This window comes from Poromitra crassiceps, assembly GCF_964638095.1.
Source record: "Poromitra crassiceps genome assembly, chromosome: 20".
NCBI classification, from domain to species: Eukaryota; Metazoa; Chordata; class Actinopteri; order Beryciformes; family Melamphaidae; genus Poromitra; species Poromitra crassiceps.
Window position 1 is genome coordinate 15770730 of NC_139637.1, and position 18267 is coordinate 15788996.

Sequence of the window (18267 nt, forward strand, 5' to 3'; positions counted from 1 at the left end):
AATTATGCTGATTAACCTCTGACCCCTCTATCCACAGTCTTCCATTGAACTCTTGTCCAATATTGAGACTGCTGTTTGGCCAAAGTTCTCAAATCCTTGGCTGACTCTCAGTTGGAGGTATGCAATATTCTCCATCCTCAACAATCAGGATTCAGACCATGCAGATGACACAATTTTGTATAGTACTGGCCCCACTCTTAGATCGGCTGCTGCAAGCCTGCAGTCTGCTTTTGAGGTGTTTCAGTTGTCTCGTATTGGCCACAAGCTTGTCCTGAATTCTGACAATATTATGTTGTTTTCAAGGTCTCATGGGATTCATGCCTGTATAGGTATTCATACTCTCCACATTGAAATGATTAATTCATATAAATATTTTGACATTTGGCCACAAATGTGGCTTTCTGAAGCTGGGGAACACCTTACTAAAAAGCTGATGGGAATGATTGTTTATTGTGTGTGTGTGTGTGTGTGTGTGTGTGTGTGTGTGTGTGTGTGTGTGTGTGTGTGTGTGTGTGTGTGTGTGTGTGTGTGTGTGTGTGTGTGTGTGTGTGTGTGTGTGTGTGTGTGTGTGTGTGTGTGTGTGTGTACAGAAACAAGTCTTGTTTTTCTTCCCTCAGTTGGAAGACCATTGTGCAATCAATCATTATGTCTGTGTTTGAGTATGGTGATGTCCTCTACATGCATACTTTACCTACTGTACATTGAAGCCTCTAGATGTGGTATTTCATAGTGCTCTGCTGGTTCATCACCGTTGACGGGTTTCCCATTCATCATTGTGTCTTATACAAAAAGGTGGCTTGGCAGACTCGAAAACAACAAGATTGTAGTTTTTATTTATTTATTTATTTATTTATTTATTTATTTATTTATTTATTTATTTATTTATGTATTTATTGATTTATTGATTTATTGATTTATTGATTTATTGATTTATTGATTTTTCTGGGGTCATAGGTCATAGGATATTGTATGCGTTTGCAGGCATACATTGGGATTGGATGTGTAAGAACCAAGTCAGGAAAGACCACTTCCGCCCATTTCGTCCCTGATACGTGGAAACAGACTTCAGGGCTCACTAAGATACGTGGAAACAGACTTCAGGGCTCACTAAGATACGTGGAAACAGACTTCAGGGCTCACTAAGATACGTGGAAACAGACTACAGGGCTCACTAAGATACGTGGAAACAGACTTCAGGGCTCACTAAGATACGTGGAAACAGACTTCAGGGCTCACTAAGATACGTGGAAACAGACTTCAGGGCTCACTAAGATACGTGGAAACAGACTTCAGGGCTCACTAAGATACGTGGAAACAGACTTCAGGGCTTATTAGTCTGAAGTCTTATTGTTTCTATTGATTAATAAATGTTTATTATTTTCTAGTAGTTGTTATAATTGCTATAATTGGTTTATATAACCGTTTTAGGTGTTATATATAGTTGTTTTTATAATTGATTTTGTATTGCCATGTTTGGTCAGATCACTGCTTCTGTCTTTTGTGTTTTGATGTGTTGTATTCAGGGCGTCCTTCAAAATAGAGAGCGTGCTCTCAATGGCCCTCCCTGGGTAAATAAAGATAAATGAAATGAAAATCGCCCCAGCTCCAAATCATCCATCTCTACTGTTACACTCAATATCTGCTCTGAACTCCTAACCTTTTAACTCCCAACTCCATCTAACCTTTCAAACACACTGTACTACAGGCCACATCTCGTTGGGAGGAGGCGCACCCTGTGTGTTTCTAACTTTTCTCCCTAAATCACCCCTGACCTCTTCCCCTGGTCCTTGTGGCCCCTCCCCCTAGCCATTCACCCAGCCTCACCCTGACCGTCCTTCCTCAGAATAAGAGTCAGAATCAGAAAACGTTTCTTGCCAGGCAGATGAATACTTGCAACAACAACAGAACATCAAATCCCGTCTCAAGACGTACCTTTTTAAAACTGGTTTATTCTGTCTGATCCTGATGATATATATTTTTACCTATTGTTGTATTAAGTTATACCACTAACGTGGGGAAAAGTGAAGTGGAAGTCACTCCGCTTAAGAGGAACCATCTTGATTTTTACCTCGCAAATGCAATTTCAACTGCTGTCCTAGCAGCACTGAGGTAGATAGCTGATGAGGGGTAAGGACAGACCTTTCACGAGCCATTCCCACAGAGGGTAGGCTGGATCACCAAGCACAAAGAAGTGGACATTGATGTGCCGAACATGCTGCAAAGTATGACATAACATACAGTCAGAGACCTTTAATATTAGAGACACCCCACTCCTGGCTCCGCCAATAGAGCTCAACAGGCACGTGATGTTTCGCCACGTAATTTGCCCCGGAAGTAAGTTCCGCGTCCACTTTCTCCATAGACATTTCGATAAATCCAAATATAACGAGTTTTAAGTCTCGAACCAAGCCAACACTTGATCCAGAGAATCTTGAGTGACCTAAAACATTCGGTTTAAGCCCGTTTCCCGTTATTCCACTTCAAATAAATATGGGCGGCCATCGAATTCAAATGCATCATCCATATTCTCGAAATAAGATAAATATTCAGTGTCTTTACCATATGTCATGGACTGTCATGTAAGGAAATAAGGTCCAGGTTGTAAAAAAAAAAACAGAATTCTCCTTTAATGGCAGGGTAGTCCATCCCTCGCCACTCAGGCATGTTCCTATGAAAGGGACTATGATGTATCTTTCATCTATATGAAAGGGGAAATTTTATAATAATAATTTATATTATGTGTTTGCCGTAAATACCTGTACTTATGTATTGGTTATAGTAAGTGAGTGCTGAAAAGAATTGTATTGACATCTGAATACCGTATGCTATATGCAATACAAGTGGCCAGAGTTTTTATAGTTATACATGAGATATTTTGATGTAAGACACAACAGCTAATAAGGGGAGGGATAGAGTGTGCGTCACCTCCAGGAGGTTAAAGATTAAGGGGGTTAAGAGGTCACGTAGTGATTTTTCCAGGAAGTTACCGGGGTGTGGGAAGCTAAGACAGCTCCGTGTGTCAACGGAATAAAGCAGTGTATTAACATATTTGGTGTTCAGTTTAAATATGAACAGTACACTACAGCCAACAACTCACAGATCTACCCACTCAAACCGGATAACCAGGCTGAACTACTTACACTGTGGAAATGCCTAGAGCACATTGAATCCTGGATGACACCGAACTTCCTCCAAGACTGGGGTTGTATTGCTTGCCCCCTCTGCCTTCACAAATATCATTACCCAGAACCTGGATCAGCTATCCAGGTATGTTCAACCACAAGCCGAATATCATTTCCCAGACCCTGGATGAGCTATTCAGGTACTATGTTCAACCACAAGCCAAAAACCTAGGGGTGATGGTGGTGCTTTGAATAAAAAAAAAACAGTCCCAGAGTCTAGGATGAAATGAAGAGGTGATTGTTTGCTGTGATGGCCCTTAGGCTCTGGAACAGCCTTCAACAAAGTATTAGGTCTACTGATTCCGTCCCTGTGCTTAAAACCTATCCTACAGTATAATACAATTGGCTAGGCAGACGTGCGTCGGGGGGGGGGGGGGGGGGGGGGGTTTTGTGGGGGTGCATGGGTCTCGAGGCAGGACTTGAAGACTGTGAGGGATTCTGAGCTTCCGATGTCTTGGGCAAGGGAGTTCCAGAGCCTGGGAGCTGCCTGAGGAAAAGATCTGTCCCCAAAACTGTGGAGGTTGGACTTGGTCAGCTGAGGTGGATCTGTGGGACCCGGGAGGGTTGGTAGGGTTGGTAGGGGGAGAGGAGGTCTTTGAAGGGGGGGGGGGGAGGGAGTTGATGAAGGCTTTTAGGTGATGACCAGGATTTTGAACTTGATCCGGAGAGAGAGGGGTGTTCTTCTATAAGTATCACACACACACACACACACACACACACACACACCATACATACACACACATACACACACACACACGCACACACACACACACACACACACACACACACACACACACACACACACACACACACACACACACACACACACACACACACACCATACATTTGACTGCTCTGCTGATCTGCTCCATCAGACAGATCAAGGGAAGCTGTATTGCTCTGCTCACATCTTTAAGGGAACAAAACTTGATTTGCAGAACAGAACACGTAATGGGGGGTGTCTTGCTTTTAGGGCCAGAGTGAGCTACCTCTTGTCATGATCTCTTTCTCCAGCTTTGATTTTGTCCGCGCCTTTATTATTAGATATAACAATATGGTTAAGGGTACGACGAACCCACACTATAACTGATTTCTGCCCATCAACATAACTACATTTTTAAGAGTGTCAATCAGCTGGTAAATCCAGTTGAAAGTGGTGCTGATTGTGAGGTGTATTTGTTTATCTTATCTACTGATAAAATGGAGTCAATTAGAGCCTCTCTATTATCCCCGCATGCCACATCCTTCACACATCCTTCACGTTCAAACAAGAACGTTTGAACCAGTTTTATCCCATGACCTTGTGTGAACTTCTCTTCTATGTAATACCAACAACAGTTTTACTAAAAGTAATAGAATCTGTTGGGCCCCGTTTATTTCTGTTCCTTGTCTAATGGTTGTGTCCCTGTTCGGAAGAGGTCTTCCTTGACCCCGTCCTGGAACCCGCCCCTTGGTCGACCACTGAGTCCCGTTATGGGTCACCCTTCCGGGTGGTCAGCAGGGGCACCCGAGGCCTCGGGTGTTTCGCGTGCTTCTTGCTTGTTGGCGGTCGGTGGCCCAGGAATGCTGGTTAGAACGTTGGATGTAGTTAGGCTCCCTCCATACCCACCGCTCCCCCCACATCCTAATGGCAGGGGAATGCCTATCTTTCATCCTCATGCTCGCTTGAGCTTCCTGAGTCATAACCAGAGGTAGACATTGTTCTCAATGAGATACATTACTGAGGGCTGCCACCTGCCTCTATTTATAGCTGTCCAAGCCTGGCAGCTATATGACATCACTGATGATGTAATCAGTGCGGAACCTATGACATCACTTCTGATGTTGGGAAATACTTGTGGCTCTGATGATGTCACCTCAAGGAACCAGACGATGGCTTCCACCCCTGGGCTGAAAGTTCTATTAACGGAGGACCCCTTCACGAAGGTGAAGACGCGTTGCTCAGGAGGGATGAGGAGCGGAGGAACATGAGACGAGGCGCAACAGCCAAGATTGAGGAGGTGTGAGAAACACCGGAAACTTGAAAGAAGAAGAACCAGGTCTAGAGTGAGACCATCCTGTGAGAGGCAGCAATGTGCCGCAAGGCATCCAGTCTGCTGGAAAACCATTAGAAGAAGAAGATGTCACCTCTCTGTGACGCCCAGTTATCTATCACTGAGTTATTCCTTGTTGCTTATCGTGATGCTTCATTGCTGATGATGTCCATTGTGATGTCATACACCCCTGGTATGATGTCATACACTCCCTGGTGGACCCGACAGCCCTGTTTGGCCCCGGATTGGGCCCCATCTCACCGTGAATATAGGTGACACCTTACAGGGAACCTTTCTAACAATCCCTGATTATTTTAGAACTGCTTGTGTGAGTTTTTTCTTTTCTTTTTTCAATTTCTCTGTGCATAACATTTTTGAAAAGTTTCAATCTGGCTTCCGGAGGTATCACAGCATTGAGACCGCCGTGCTCAAGTTTACTCAAGATTAATAGCTGCTGCTGATGGCTGATGGATGATCCTGTTAGACAGACTGAGCTTTAGAGTGGTTTTCATCTTACCTGTCGAATAGGAAATTCTGTGTCTCTATGAACAATTAACCATGTCTCTTCATTTCAAGTATGGTGTGCCGCAGGGGTCGGTTTTGGAACCGAGTTTATTTTCTAGCATGCTTCCCTTTGGGCACATTATTCAGAGAAATGGTGTCTCTTTTCATTTTTATGCTGATGATACGCAGATGTACCTGCCCGTTAGATTCACTTAATGACTGCCTCTTTGATGTCAAAAGCTGGATGGCAACACATTTTCTTCAGCTGAACTCAAACAAAACAGTAAACAGCGACCCCCTTCTGCCTACGGCTGGTCCCCCTATTGGATAATTTCATGCCTGTTGCAAGGAATCTTGGCGTATGGTTTGATAGTAATTTAAGTTTTCAGCAGCGCACCACAAAGCTTGTGCAATCATGTTTTTATCATCTTAGAAACATTTCAAAAATATGATCTATTTGAACTTTAAAGACACAGTAACCATTTTACACGCCATCATTTCATCACGCCTGATTACTGCTGCAACAGCCTTTTTTTACCTGCCTGAACCAAAAATCTCTGAATCGACTCCAGACTGTACAGGGCTCAGCTGTCAGGCTCTTAACCACAACGAATATACGCGATCGCATCACTTTGGCGCCTCTTTATACACTGGCTCCCATTATCTTTTAGAATAGATTTGAACTACTGTACTTCACAGCGTCGTTTCACCACATCTTTTGTGATTGTTTTGATTGAGACCCCCAGTGTCAGAAATGACACACTGCACGTGGTTTAACTCATTTGACCTTTTTATTCATCGCCTGATGTGAGGCAGCGGGGGTGAGGGTTGCCAGATTTGCACAGAGGTGCACCAGCTTGCCCCGAGAAAAGGATGAACTTTGCCACTAGAGCCCTGTCAGTCATCACCTCTGAGTTAATTAACACCTGTCACCTGCTGTAACCACAAACCAAAGCCTGCCTTTCTCTCGCCTGCTATATCTACCCATGCATATTTTAGCATTATACTGTAGGATGCAGCATCTTGGCCACCAGCCCTGATACTGGATAGTATGGGAAATCCTTCCAATTAGGGGAGAGAGAGAGAGAGAGGGAGAGAGAAGGGGGAGAGAGAGAGACAGACAGAGAGAGAGAGGGGAGAGAGACAGACAGAGAGAGAGAGAGAGGGAGCGAGAGAGAGAGGGAGAGAGAGAGAGAGAGAGAGAGAGAGAGAGAGAGAGAGAAAGAGATTGGGATACAGCATTTGCAGTGTGGCAGAATGAGCTAAACCAAACAGCACACAAGATAAATAAACGGGTGTTAATCTCCACTTTATCTACCTTACAGGGGTGGCCAAACGTTTTTGGTTGTGGGGCGCATACAGAAAAATATAAGGAGTCGCGGACCAAACGATATTAAGCGTGGCAGTTTTCAACCTGTTTAGACTGGAAGAGGGGGGGGGGGGTAATAGAAAACCAGAAAACCCTTGTGCCATAAAAATAAAAATAAATCCATCTAAATAAATATATCACACATCAAATATATTGATGTGCTCACCTATTACAATGGGTATTTCTGTATGTTTTCAAATGTTTCTCTGTGCCAACAGGTTAAGACAGAGATAATTTCACCAACATTCAGTATCTACCATGATCTGATCTACCATGATCTGAGTCGTTTTGTCGTGGTAAATCCCACACATTTGTATACTGTAGTGCAGAACAATCCTTCAGACGTATTTGCCAGTACTATTTGATCCAGGTCTGCATCAGACAAACACCGGACAGACGCTTTCGCTGAATGTCAAAACTAGTGAAACTTCATTAGTGAAATTGCATTCATGCTTAAAGAATGCTTAAGTTCATGCTTCATTTTTGAGCTGTCCTTGTGTAATGTGTATGTGATTACATCAAGTGCATCATTTCAAATGTGGGTGTATGTTGGTGAGACTTTGTGACACAATACTGCCTCCATATGGGAAAGCAGCAAATAACTGTTAGCTCTGGTTGCTACCCTCCACTTCCTGAACGGCTGTTATAGGCTGCCTCACCTTCAAGGGTATTCCTCATTAAATATAATTTTGTGCTGGGTCCATAAACAAGTATATGCTTTTTAAATCGCCTGGAACATGATCACCAACTCTACTAGAATAGATAACTCCTGAGAAGCTATAAGTGGACCCATTTGAGCCAGTAGTGCATCTTAGGGATCCCAGACACACACACAGAGTTTACAAGTAAGTAAAGTTTATTATACAGTATGTATGACTTTTCAGAGAGCAAAGTCACAGTGCTTGAAATATAAGACCATGAAACTGTAAGAAACAATAAAACATAAAATCAAAGGACATAACACATAAATACAGACACAAGAGGCTAGATAAAGGCCAGTCTGAACAGATGAGTGTCAACAGAGTCTGCAGATCTCTAGTGTCCAGTGGAAGAGCGTTCCATAGGTCAGTGTTTCCCAACCAGGGGTACGTGAACGTGTACCCTAGGGGTACTTGAGCATCTTGCAGGGTGTACTTGGAAAGGGATTATAATTTATTTACAAAATGATTAAAACATCATTCCAAGTAATTTCATAGACCCATCTTAGTAAAACGGACAAATTTTTCCAATTGAAAACAGTTAGAATTGTATTAAAGAATTGTATTAAAGGGGGTAATTCAAACGATTTCCATTGAATAAGCAGATGTGTTAGATAGGCCTACTAAAAGTTTAATATCATTTTAATAAAACAAATTTCAGAAAATCATCGACACACATGAGTGAGGGGGTACTTTGGCATGGCAGAACAGCTCAATGGGTACATAAGACCAAAAAGGTTGGGAACCACTGCATAGGTGCCACAATTTCAATGGCTCGACCACCTTTTGTCTTAAGCCTAGAGAGTGAGGGACAAGCAGTAAGCCCTGGTCAGAAGACCTAAGAGACCTACTGGTGAGGGATGGAGTAGGTCGCAGATGTCCACAGGTGCCCTGACCATGCAGTTCATTGCATGCATAATTCAACACCATGCATTAACGGTGTAGTAATAACACATGAGTATGAACCCTCACTGCTACAGTACAAGCGCTCCCTCTGCAGGCTATCATTATGCACTCTGTTCTCATGGTGAGATAGTGCCACCTGGTGGTAAGTAGAAGATGATACACACACACATAAGGTATACTGTGTATATCTGTGTGTGTGTGTGTGTGTGTGTGTGTGTGTGTGTGTGTGTGTGTGTGTGTGAAGGTAAAGTCCCACTGATTGTCACACAATGTGTGAAATTTGTTCTCCGCATTTGACCCATCCCCTGGGGGAGCGGTGAGCGGCAGCAGCACCGCGCTCGGGTATCATATGGTGATCTAACCCCCCAATTCCAACCCTTTGATGCTGAGTGCCAAGCAGGGAGGCAATGGGTCCAATTTTTATAGTCTATGGTATGACTCGGCCGGGGATCGAACTCACAACCTCCCAGTCTCAGGGCGTACACTCAGACCACAAGGCCACTGAGCTGGTGTGTGTGTGTGTGTGTGTGTGTGTGAGAGAGAGAGAGAGAGAGCGAGAGAGATCTGCCCAGCAAAACCTCTACACCCACACTAAGCCTATATCTGTTAACCGTAAAAGTGCATTTATCAATCATTTTCTTCCTGCACAAACAGGCCATAATAGAGATGTGATACAGTCATACCTATGGTGTAAATTGTTACCTTCTTCTATATATTTGTAGATTTATGGGCCCAGTTGCACAAAGCACCTTAGGTTAAGATTCCCTTTAGGGTCAAAGTTAAAGTGTCCATAAAATAGAATCGGCTGCACAAAACACCCTTAAATCTTCTCCATAAGGTTAAACATTTGAAGGAAAACATAAGCACAAGATTTAAGGGTGTTTTGTGCAGCAGATTCTATTTTATGGACACTTTACAATAACTTTGACCCGAAGGGAAATCTTAACCTAAGGTGCTTTGTGCAACTGGGGACTATGGCCTTCAGAATTTAACTTTCTGGCCTGTAGCCAACTACTCTGTTTAGGAGATATATTTTTTTTTTTTATTCATTCATACCTCCCTCCCAAACTCCATCCCTTTGTTCTTTCTTTCTTTCTTTCTGTGAGCGATGCAATCGGAGCTAAAAAACAAACAGGCTACAGAGAAGAGCATGTTTTTCAGTAAACACATTTTATTTGGTTTGGTAGCAAAAACAGCACCTCAGGACAATAGTCAGACGCGGGCAGCCTCCTAAGGGGTCGAACACAGTTACAGTTACAGGACACACACACACACACACACACACACACACACACACACACACACACACACACACACACACACACACACACACACACACACACACACACACACACACACAGGGAAGACATGCACTACCTACTGTAGCAGGTATTCTTAAGACATTAGTTGACCAAAAACACTGAAGCACTGTTTCAGTACATTCACATTCCTTTGACAATACCACTTTGTCCATTTTTCAAGGGGAACAGCCCTTCGCGTATGGAATAGATGTTGCATAGATTTGGAGGGAAATGCTATGTTTTTTCATAGTTGCAATTTGCCCGCTGAATATTTGTCACTTTGTGAGACTAGAACTTCAAACAACTGTTTCAGTACGGACGAACAAACAGACCTCAGACATACAAAAATATGACTGACAAAATAGATTCTTTGGTCCCTTTCAGATCTTTGGTAGAGTTAGAATTGTTTATTGCTTCACTAGAAATACACCTTTTAAGGCCTATCGGAGAGTGTCTGGCAAGCATTTTTGCTTCAGATGTGCTTATTAGATGAGAGTCGGGGAGTGAACTGTGAGTATAAAAAACTACCAGACTAGGCAGAGGAGATCGTAGTAGTAGTAGCGGACAAGGGGTAGCTAAACCTCGACACTGAGCTGCTCAATCCTCGACCACCTCGGAGGACTCGGACACCACTTTGCCGTCCTTGGTCTCGATCATCTTGATGACTACGCTCTTCTTGTTCTGCGTGGTGGTGACGCTGCTGCCGCCGCCACTGCCGTAGCCGCCCGCGCTGCCGGAGCCGTAGCCGCCGCCGCTGCTGCCGGAGCTGAAGCCGTAGCTGTTGCTGCCGCCGCCGTAGCTGCCGCTTCCGCCGCCACCGCCGCTGCCGTAGCTGCCGCTGCCGTAGCCTCCGCTGCTGCCGTAGCCGCCGCCGAAGCCGCTGGAGTAGCCGCTGGAGTAGCTGCTCTTCACGCTCTCCATAGGGAAGCCACTGTAGCTCGCTGTTGGGGGGGGGGGGGGGGGAGAGGTTATGGAATCTATTAAAAATCGATTGAATTTGTAAAGGAATGTAGGTCTTGAGAAAGACTGAAACGTCACAAATATAAACCATTGGCTGTGCGACTATGGACTTGATTTCTAAAAGAACTTGACAGGCATATTTCATGTACCTCTAACATTTGGGCCATACTGACTTACATCAAGTAAGCGAAGGGCCACACATTGGACATCATAGCTATCATAACTCCCTACTTTTAACCCTCTTTCCCTCTGTGATTGATCATTTCTCCTGTTAATCCCCTGATATAATATCATATATGATACATATATGTATTTGTATCTGTGATACAAATCCAATGGCTGTTAGCAGATGAGATTTATTAACATAATTCTGCCTTTTAGTTAGTTTTTGGGGGTTGTTTTTTCTTTCTTTTGAGACCGTTGAGGGCCGGATTGAGATGGTCCAGCGGCCGGGTCCGGCCCTGGGGCCGCATTTTGCCCATGTGTGCTCTAAAGGAACTGTGTTTTTCTGATGTACACACTCTGAGTATCTTCATCATGGTATGCAGTACAAAGAATGCAACAGAAACGAGTCCAGTTCTAGCGCAAGGACAGGGCACAGACGAGTTGACTTACAGCTCTGTTGGGAGATGTTGATAGTCTTGATGCCGGTTGCCAGCCTGTCCTCCTCTCCCTCCAGCAGTTTCCTGTAGGTGGCGATCTCAATGTCCAGTGCCAGCTTGACGTTCATCAGGTCCTGGTACTCTCTGATCTGGCGGGCCATGTCCTGCTTGGCTCTCTGCAGGGCGTCCTCCAGGTCCTTGATGCGCATCTTCGCGTCCCTCACGGCCATCTCGCCGCGCTCCTCAGCCTCGGCGATCTGGGCCTCTAGGTTGGCACGCTGAGAGAAGATGGAGAAGAAAGCTAAGTCCACACTCTGGGCCTACATACTGTATAGAATGTCGTGCATTACCTGTTAAATATCACTATATATTTGTTCAAGTTGGAATGTTGTCTAAGATTAAGAGTCAAGCACTATCACGTGTTGACAGATTACAGTTTTCTGTTCAATTTCAGCTGCCTGGATCTAAACGTTGAACCATGATACCACAGGTTTGATAAGATACCTCATGTGTTTCTTCCACATACCTGTCCCTTGACGCCATCAATCTCTGATGTCAGTCTCTGGATCATGCGATTCAGGTCTGCGATCTCTGTCTTGGTGGACCTCAGGTCATCTCCGTATCTGGTGGCAGATGTCTGCATCTCCTCGTACTACGTGAACATCAGGAAAACATCGAGATTATTTTGAAAGCCTACTGAACTTGTGTACTGACTCATGAAGGGATGAGTGTTATTGCTGAGGCTTATGTTCAAGAGATGATTGGACCCATGGTTCATGCTCAAGATAAACGGTGCATTATAAGTACCGGTATACACATTCCAAATGTAAGGAGAATTTAAACTACAAAACCATGGTTCAGAAACCTCAACTGAAACATGAGCATGACAAGACGAGTACAAGAGAATCCTTCGTCACCTTGGTCTTGTACCACGTCTCGGCCTCGGCACGGCTGCGGTTGGCGATGTCTTCATACTGAGCGCGCACTTCAGCCACGATGGCGTCCATGTCCAAGTGGCGGCTGTTGTCCATCTCCACGATGACTGATGTGTCCTTGATCTGGCCCTGGAGTTCATGCAGTTCCTGGAGAAGTGAGAATGAAAGAGAGATATTAAACACTTGGCAAAAAACAAAATACTGAAGAGGCCTTTGCAATGTTGTCCATTCAAACCGCACCACAAGAAGATAAACCATCCGACGTATTCAGTAGAAACAGCACAAGAGGCAAGTCGAGATGGTAAACAGATGTCGGGAAAAGCCGTAAACACAGCGAGGGAACAATCCGTTCCCAAATGAAACCACAAAAATCATAACCATGTCATGAGTGAAAAAGGACAGCTACCTAAAAAAAATGTGTTGATGTAAGCAACAAGCACGCAGCCGTTTACGGTTAAGACGATACACTTCTAACTTGCTATCATTGCTGTGATCTAACTCGTGATGGTTACTCTCTCAGAAGAGTGGAGCAGCATGCTCAAGGGACAGCATGCTCTGAGGGACCTCCCGGTCCCTCAGATCCTCCTCAGCCGACCTCCTTTCCACCCCCAAGTCCAAACTCCGCAGCTTTGGGGACAGAGCTTTCTCTCGGGCAGCTCCCAGACTCTGGAACGCCCTCCCCCAAGACATCAGAACATCAGAGTCCCTCACAGTCTTCCACTCCCGCCTCAAAACCCATCTCTTTTCCACCGCCTTCCCTTAGTCCCTCTGCTCCCTCCCCCTATCCTTGCTAGTGTGCTGTCTCTGTCTACTGTCTTGTCCCACCACTATCGCCCCCCCCCCCACATAGTACTCAGTGTTTAGTGTAATCTCTGTCGTTATATGTTCACTAACGTCTCCCCCCGCCCCCCTCAGTGTTTAGTTTTGTTTAGCCTATTGTAAAGCGTCTTTGAGCCCTGGAAAAGCGCTATATAAGTCCCATCTATTATTATTTATTATTATTAAGATGACTGAGGCTCTCTGACCAAGAAGGGAAGCAAATAGCGCAGTGGATTCTGTCCGTACCTCGTCGTAGATCTGCCTGAGGAAGTTGATCTCATCTGTCAGGCTCTCCAGCTTAGCCTCCAGTTCGACCTTATTCATGTAGGCCTCGTCAACGTCCTGAAGGACACAGAATCAAACAGTTGGACCGGACAGCGCAATCAAGTCGTATTAACTTCTTCTTGGTGAAATAAAAGTCAAAATGTTAAAAAGGAGAATGCAGTCAGGGTATCCAATTTGCAGAACAAACTCAAAGAAAAGTTCAATAAATGTTGATGCTGACCTTCTTGATGAGCACAAAGTCATTTTCACACTCTGTACGCTTGTTGATTTCATCCTCGTACCTGAAAGGAGAGAGGGGGAAAAAGTTTGATTCAGAACGTATGCACTAGCCAGAAAAGTCTTAGTACATCATGTTCCTGTGCAGTTTGGAGAGTTTATACATCCATCTAACACTAGGGGGCGCAAGTAATCCACCCCTCGCTCTCTATCTCCTTTGGGATATCTGCCTTATACAATGATTGTTGAGTCCGAGCCAATTAAGGCATGAGCGCTGTAGCTGATATTCTTCCCCCGGGGCTCCTCTGACTTCAGCTGATCTACAGATATACGTGCTGCACCTTTATTTGCGCATGTGTGTGGCTGCGTGCGATGCGTGCTTGTGTGTCTCGTTCGGCGCGGCTTTGCTGACAGACACCCAACTGGGTCATGTCGACGCTTTTCACCCTCCGTCATATTTTAACGTAATGGGTTTTGCAGCACATGCCTGTTCAGTGCTGTAACTCCCTGGAGATCGAATGAGGTCACTCAATGGACAGATGTAGGGAGTAGCCCCCACAAAAGACGGCGCGCGCGCCCCGTCCAGTGACGCCGGCAGACTGGAATTCAGTCATTTCAGAAGTTGTTCTTCTTCTCCTCGCCTTTTTCCCGGGAACTTTAGCGGAAAAAGTAATCTACATCCGAAAACGAATCCAGGAAATCACCATTGTGTTGGATTTGACAACAGCATAATAGTCGATTTCCTCAAAGTCACTGCACCTTCGACCTCCCACGCATTACTCCCATCTTCTATTCACACTCACATATAGATCTGGCACTACTTCCTGTGTATACATTATCTTAAAAAAACACATCTGTCCATTATTCTGTTCTCTCGCTTCCCCCCTTTCAACACACATTTGTTATTGAAGTCTTTTCTGGCCCTAAACAGGTTCTTTGTATCCTAAATAGACTATATGCATCCTAAATAGGTAGATACCTAACCCCCTATTTACCTTCAATAGTATCTTATTACGTCTAAACAGGCCTGATGCTACCTAAACAGCTAATTAGCAGTCCTCCTAGCCCCCCCCCATTCCTCCCACGCACACGCACACACACACGCACACACACACACACACACACTCACTTGTTCTTGAAGTCCTCCACCAGGCCCTGCATGTTGTGCAGGTCAGCCTCCAGCTTCATCTTGTCGTTGCCCAGGCCGTCCAGCTGCCGGCGCAGGTTGGCGATGTAGGCCTCGAACATGCCGTCGATGTTGGAGCGCGTGGTGGTCTGTCCCTGCAGCAGGTTCCACTTGGTCTCCAGCATTTTGTTGTTCTGCTCCAGGAAGCGGACCTGGCGTGTGGAGAAGCAGAGGGAGCAGAAGGGTTAGATTATTGAATGAATGAATGGTTTGAATTCAATCGACCAATCGCTGAGCAAACAAGCAGAAGATCTGTACTGTAAGAAATGACAATTATCTAGCATAAGATATGCCAGCCTTTGTCATCGATCAGTTACGAACTATTCTTGAATTATCTTTCTGTCGGCCATTATCAAAGATGAGACTCCATTCAAGAGTGTGATGTAACAGCAGCCTGCTCTGCTCTGACATAATAGCATCGCCTCTGTGACATAATCAAGCTAATGCAAAGCCTGACCATAAGCCACTATTCACCATCTCCGGTGTTTATTGTTCTAATCTATCTTTGATGTAAGCAGCTGCTGGCTGTGTTTTCCAGGCTGGCTGTGGTGTTTTCCATAGGAAGGCCTGATGTACGTGCATCCTGACAGGACAGGAGGTGGGTGTGGGGGGGTGGGTGGGTGGTGGTTGGAAAAAGCTGGTGCTAGAGGAATCGAGGTAGTTAACCCTTCTCCCGCATGTCGTCGTCTTCCTGTTTTCGCAGGTTTAGCGAAGCATCCACCGCCGCCGCCGTCCGAGCTGGACCGACGAGTCCTCCGACCCCCTACTACGAGCGCAATGTCCGTTTGTTTCCTATACCCCTTCAGACACGACGCCCACAAGGTGCGTCGCCGCACTTTCCGACATTCATTTGAAAATGTCGATTTCATTTCAAAACGTCGCTACGTGTATTAGTTCATTTTTGAAAATGTCGGCCGATTTGAAAATCGTTTGAAAATGTTGTTTGATGTGAAAACGTCACTGCGGTTGTGTTTAGGCAACTAAAACAACTTGGTTAAGATAAAGGGACAATGGGGGCAGGGAGATGAAACTGGGCAACATTTGCATGCAGATGCAGGAAAGGTAAATATTGAACTGTGTCCCTTGGTGGTGATGAGGGACGAGGAGGGAGGGGAGGCAGAGGGGAGTCGGGAGTGCGGGGGGGAGTTTGTATGTAAGCTGGAGGGGGGAGGAGGATGATGATGATCTCTGGGCAGTGAGAGAGAGGGGAGAGAGGAAAGATGGAGGTGGGAGCTATAGGATAGGAGGAGGAGGGGCACGGCGATTGCATATTTGTGGACAGTAATAACAGGGTGTGAAAACAGATATGCGACTCTTCGGTCGGGTGTACCTTTGCTCCCCAGACACATTCCAGAGTTCACGAGGGCGAGATGTGAAGAAGATTAGAGAAGATCCTTAACATGCCTCAACTGAACCGGAGTAAACAACGTGACGGATAATAAGTTACCTAAGAAACAGACTGTTATCACGTGATAACAGATGCTAGGGTAAGTGGGGGGGGGAGTTGGCAAAGCGATGAGAAAATGCCCAGAGAATCCCTTTGTTGTAACCCTGGCGAAGGGAGAAGGAGAGTTGTTACGTGGCCAGTAGACTGGCATCGAGCAGAACATGAAACCAGCCGGCCCTTTTTAAATATTAACCCACTAAACCAGGCCAATGGAGACAGATGCAGCGTTGTGTGTGAAATCGGCCTATCACAGGAAGGAATGTGTGAAATCAGCCTATCACAGGAAGGAAGTGCCCTAATCGCGGTGGAAAAACAACACAAAAGTACAAAAGTCAGCGTGCTAATATTCACTTTCCCTGGGAGCTTAACTCCTTGGAAATGTGTCAGTGTAACAAAAAGTCTACATGCATCATCGTCAGTTAGCGAATAACGTGCTATAATGTGTGTCTCCGGGCGAGTGGGGGGGCGTGGGGTGATTGTCTGTCCATCGGGGGAGCTATATCATAAAGTGCCACACCCCAGCTAAGGGAGGGACCATTCCCAAGGTAACTCATATCACAACCTCTAGGCTATGCTCCACCGTGATGACACGCCCTTTTCTCCCCCCCCCCACCCACTCTCTCCCTCTCCCTCTCTCTCTCTCTCTCTCTCATATGCCTGTTTTTCATCACTATAAAAGGAGTGCCAAAACCATAAGACCATAAGATCTTCTCTGCCTTGGCTATGTTAGTGACGTAAAAAGAAAGAAGAAAAAAAAGCAGATAATAAATCAACTGGCAGCAGCCAAAGAGATAGGATCAGCATCTACATATGGCAAACATATGGTGACTTTTCAATCGGCTCGATCGGCTACACAGTGTTGTACACGCCCACTGTCTTTCCGCCCTCCGATCACATTTTCTGGGGTTTTTACAAGCACAAGGCAAAGTGCACTGCCTTGGCAACCTTGAATGGTGCAGATACACACACTCACACACACACACACACACACACACACACACACACACACACACACACACACACACACACACACACACACACACACACACACACACACACCTACTACACACATCTACACACACACACACACACACACACACACACACCTACTACACACATCTACACACACACACACACACACACACACACACACACACACACACACACACACACACACACACACACACACACACACACACACACACACACACACACATCTAGCCTATGTGACTTTTCCAAGTTGTGTGTACCTTGTCAATGAAGGAGGCAAAGCGGTTGTTGAGTCCCTTGATCTGCTCCTTCTCCTGGGTGCGCACCAGCTGGATGTTGGGGTCGATCTCCAGGTTGAGGGGCGCCAGCAGGCTCTTGTTCACAGACACGGCGGTGATGGGGGCCTGGCCTCCGCCCATGCCCATGCCTCCACCCATGCCCATGCCCAGGCCGTAGCCACCTCCGTAGGCGGAGGAGCTGGAGATGTAGCCGCCGCCGCCACCTCCCATGCCGCCGCCGCCCCCCATGCCCCTGGCTCCTCCGAAGGAGCTGCGGACGGAGTAGCTCTGGCTGGCCCTGACAGCCCCGGGTCCCGAGTAAGACATGCTGCTGAAGCTCCTGGGGGCCGTGCCAGAAGAGGACGACTTGATGGAGTAGCTGGTGGTCCTCTGTTGCCTCTGTGCCATTTTGAAAAATCTGGTAGTAGTTTTTTCGTGTGTGTGGGGGGGTTTGAAACTGGAGTCTGGTGGCAGATCAGACCAACAGGTTTCGGCAGGCGAGGCAGAGGCGAAGGCAGGCCGGCTGAGGGGAGAGACCGGAGTGGATAGGCAGAGC

General features: G+C 45.9%; 2 protein-coding genes across 2 annotated transcripts in view; one reads left to right on the forward strand and one right to left on the reverse strand.

Annotated features, from left to right (window-relative positions):
* Positions 1–18267, forward strand: part of LOC310794746 (zinc-binding protein A33-like) — a 219578-nt gene that overhangs the window by 85948 nt on the left and 115363 nt on the right. The gene's annotated exons all lie outside the window — the stretch shown is intronic.
* krt8 (keratin 8) lies at positions 9851–18247 on the reverse strand. The gene is made up of 8 exons (XM_083656824.1): positions 17694–18247; positions 14940–15148; positions 13815–13875; positions 13556–13651; positions 12473–12637; positions 12082–12207; positions 11569–11833; positions 9851–10934 (listed from the first exon to the last, which is right to left on the reverse strand). The coding sequence occupies exons 1-8, from the start codon at positions 18117–18119 to the stop codon at positions 10591–10593; spliced, it is 1692 nt and encodes a 563-aa protein (XP_083512950.1). The 5' UTR covers positions 18120–18247; the 3' UTR covers positions 9851–10590.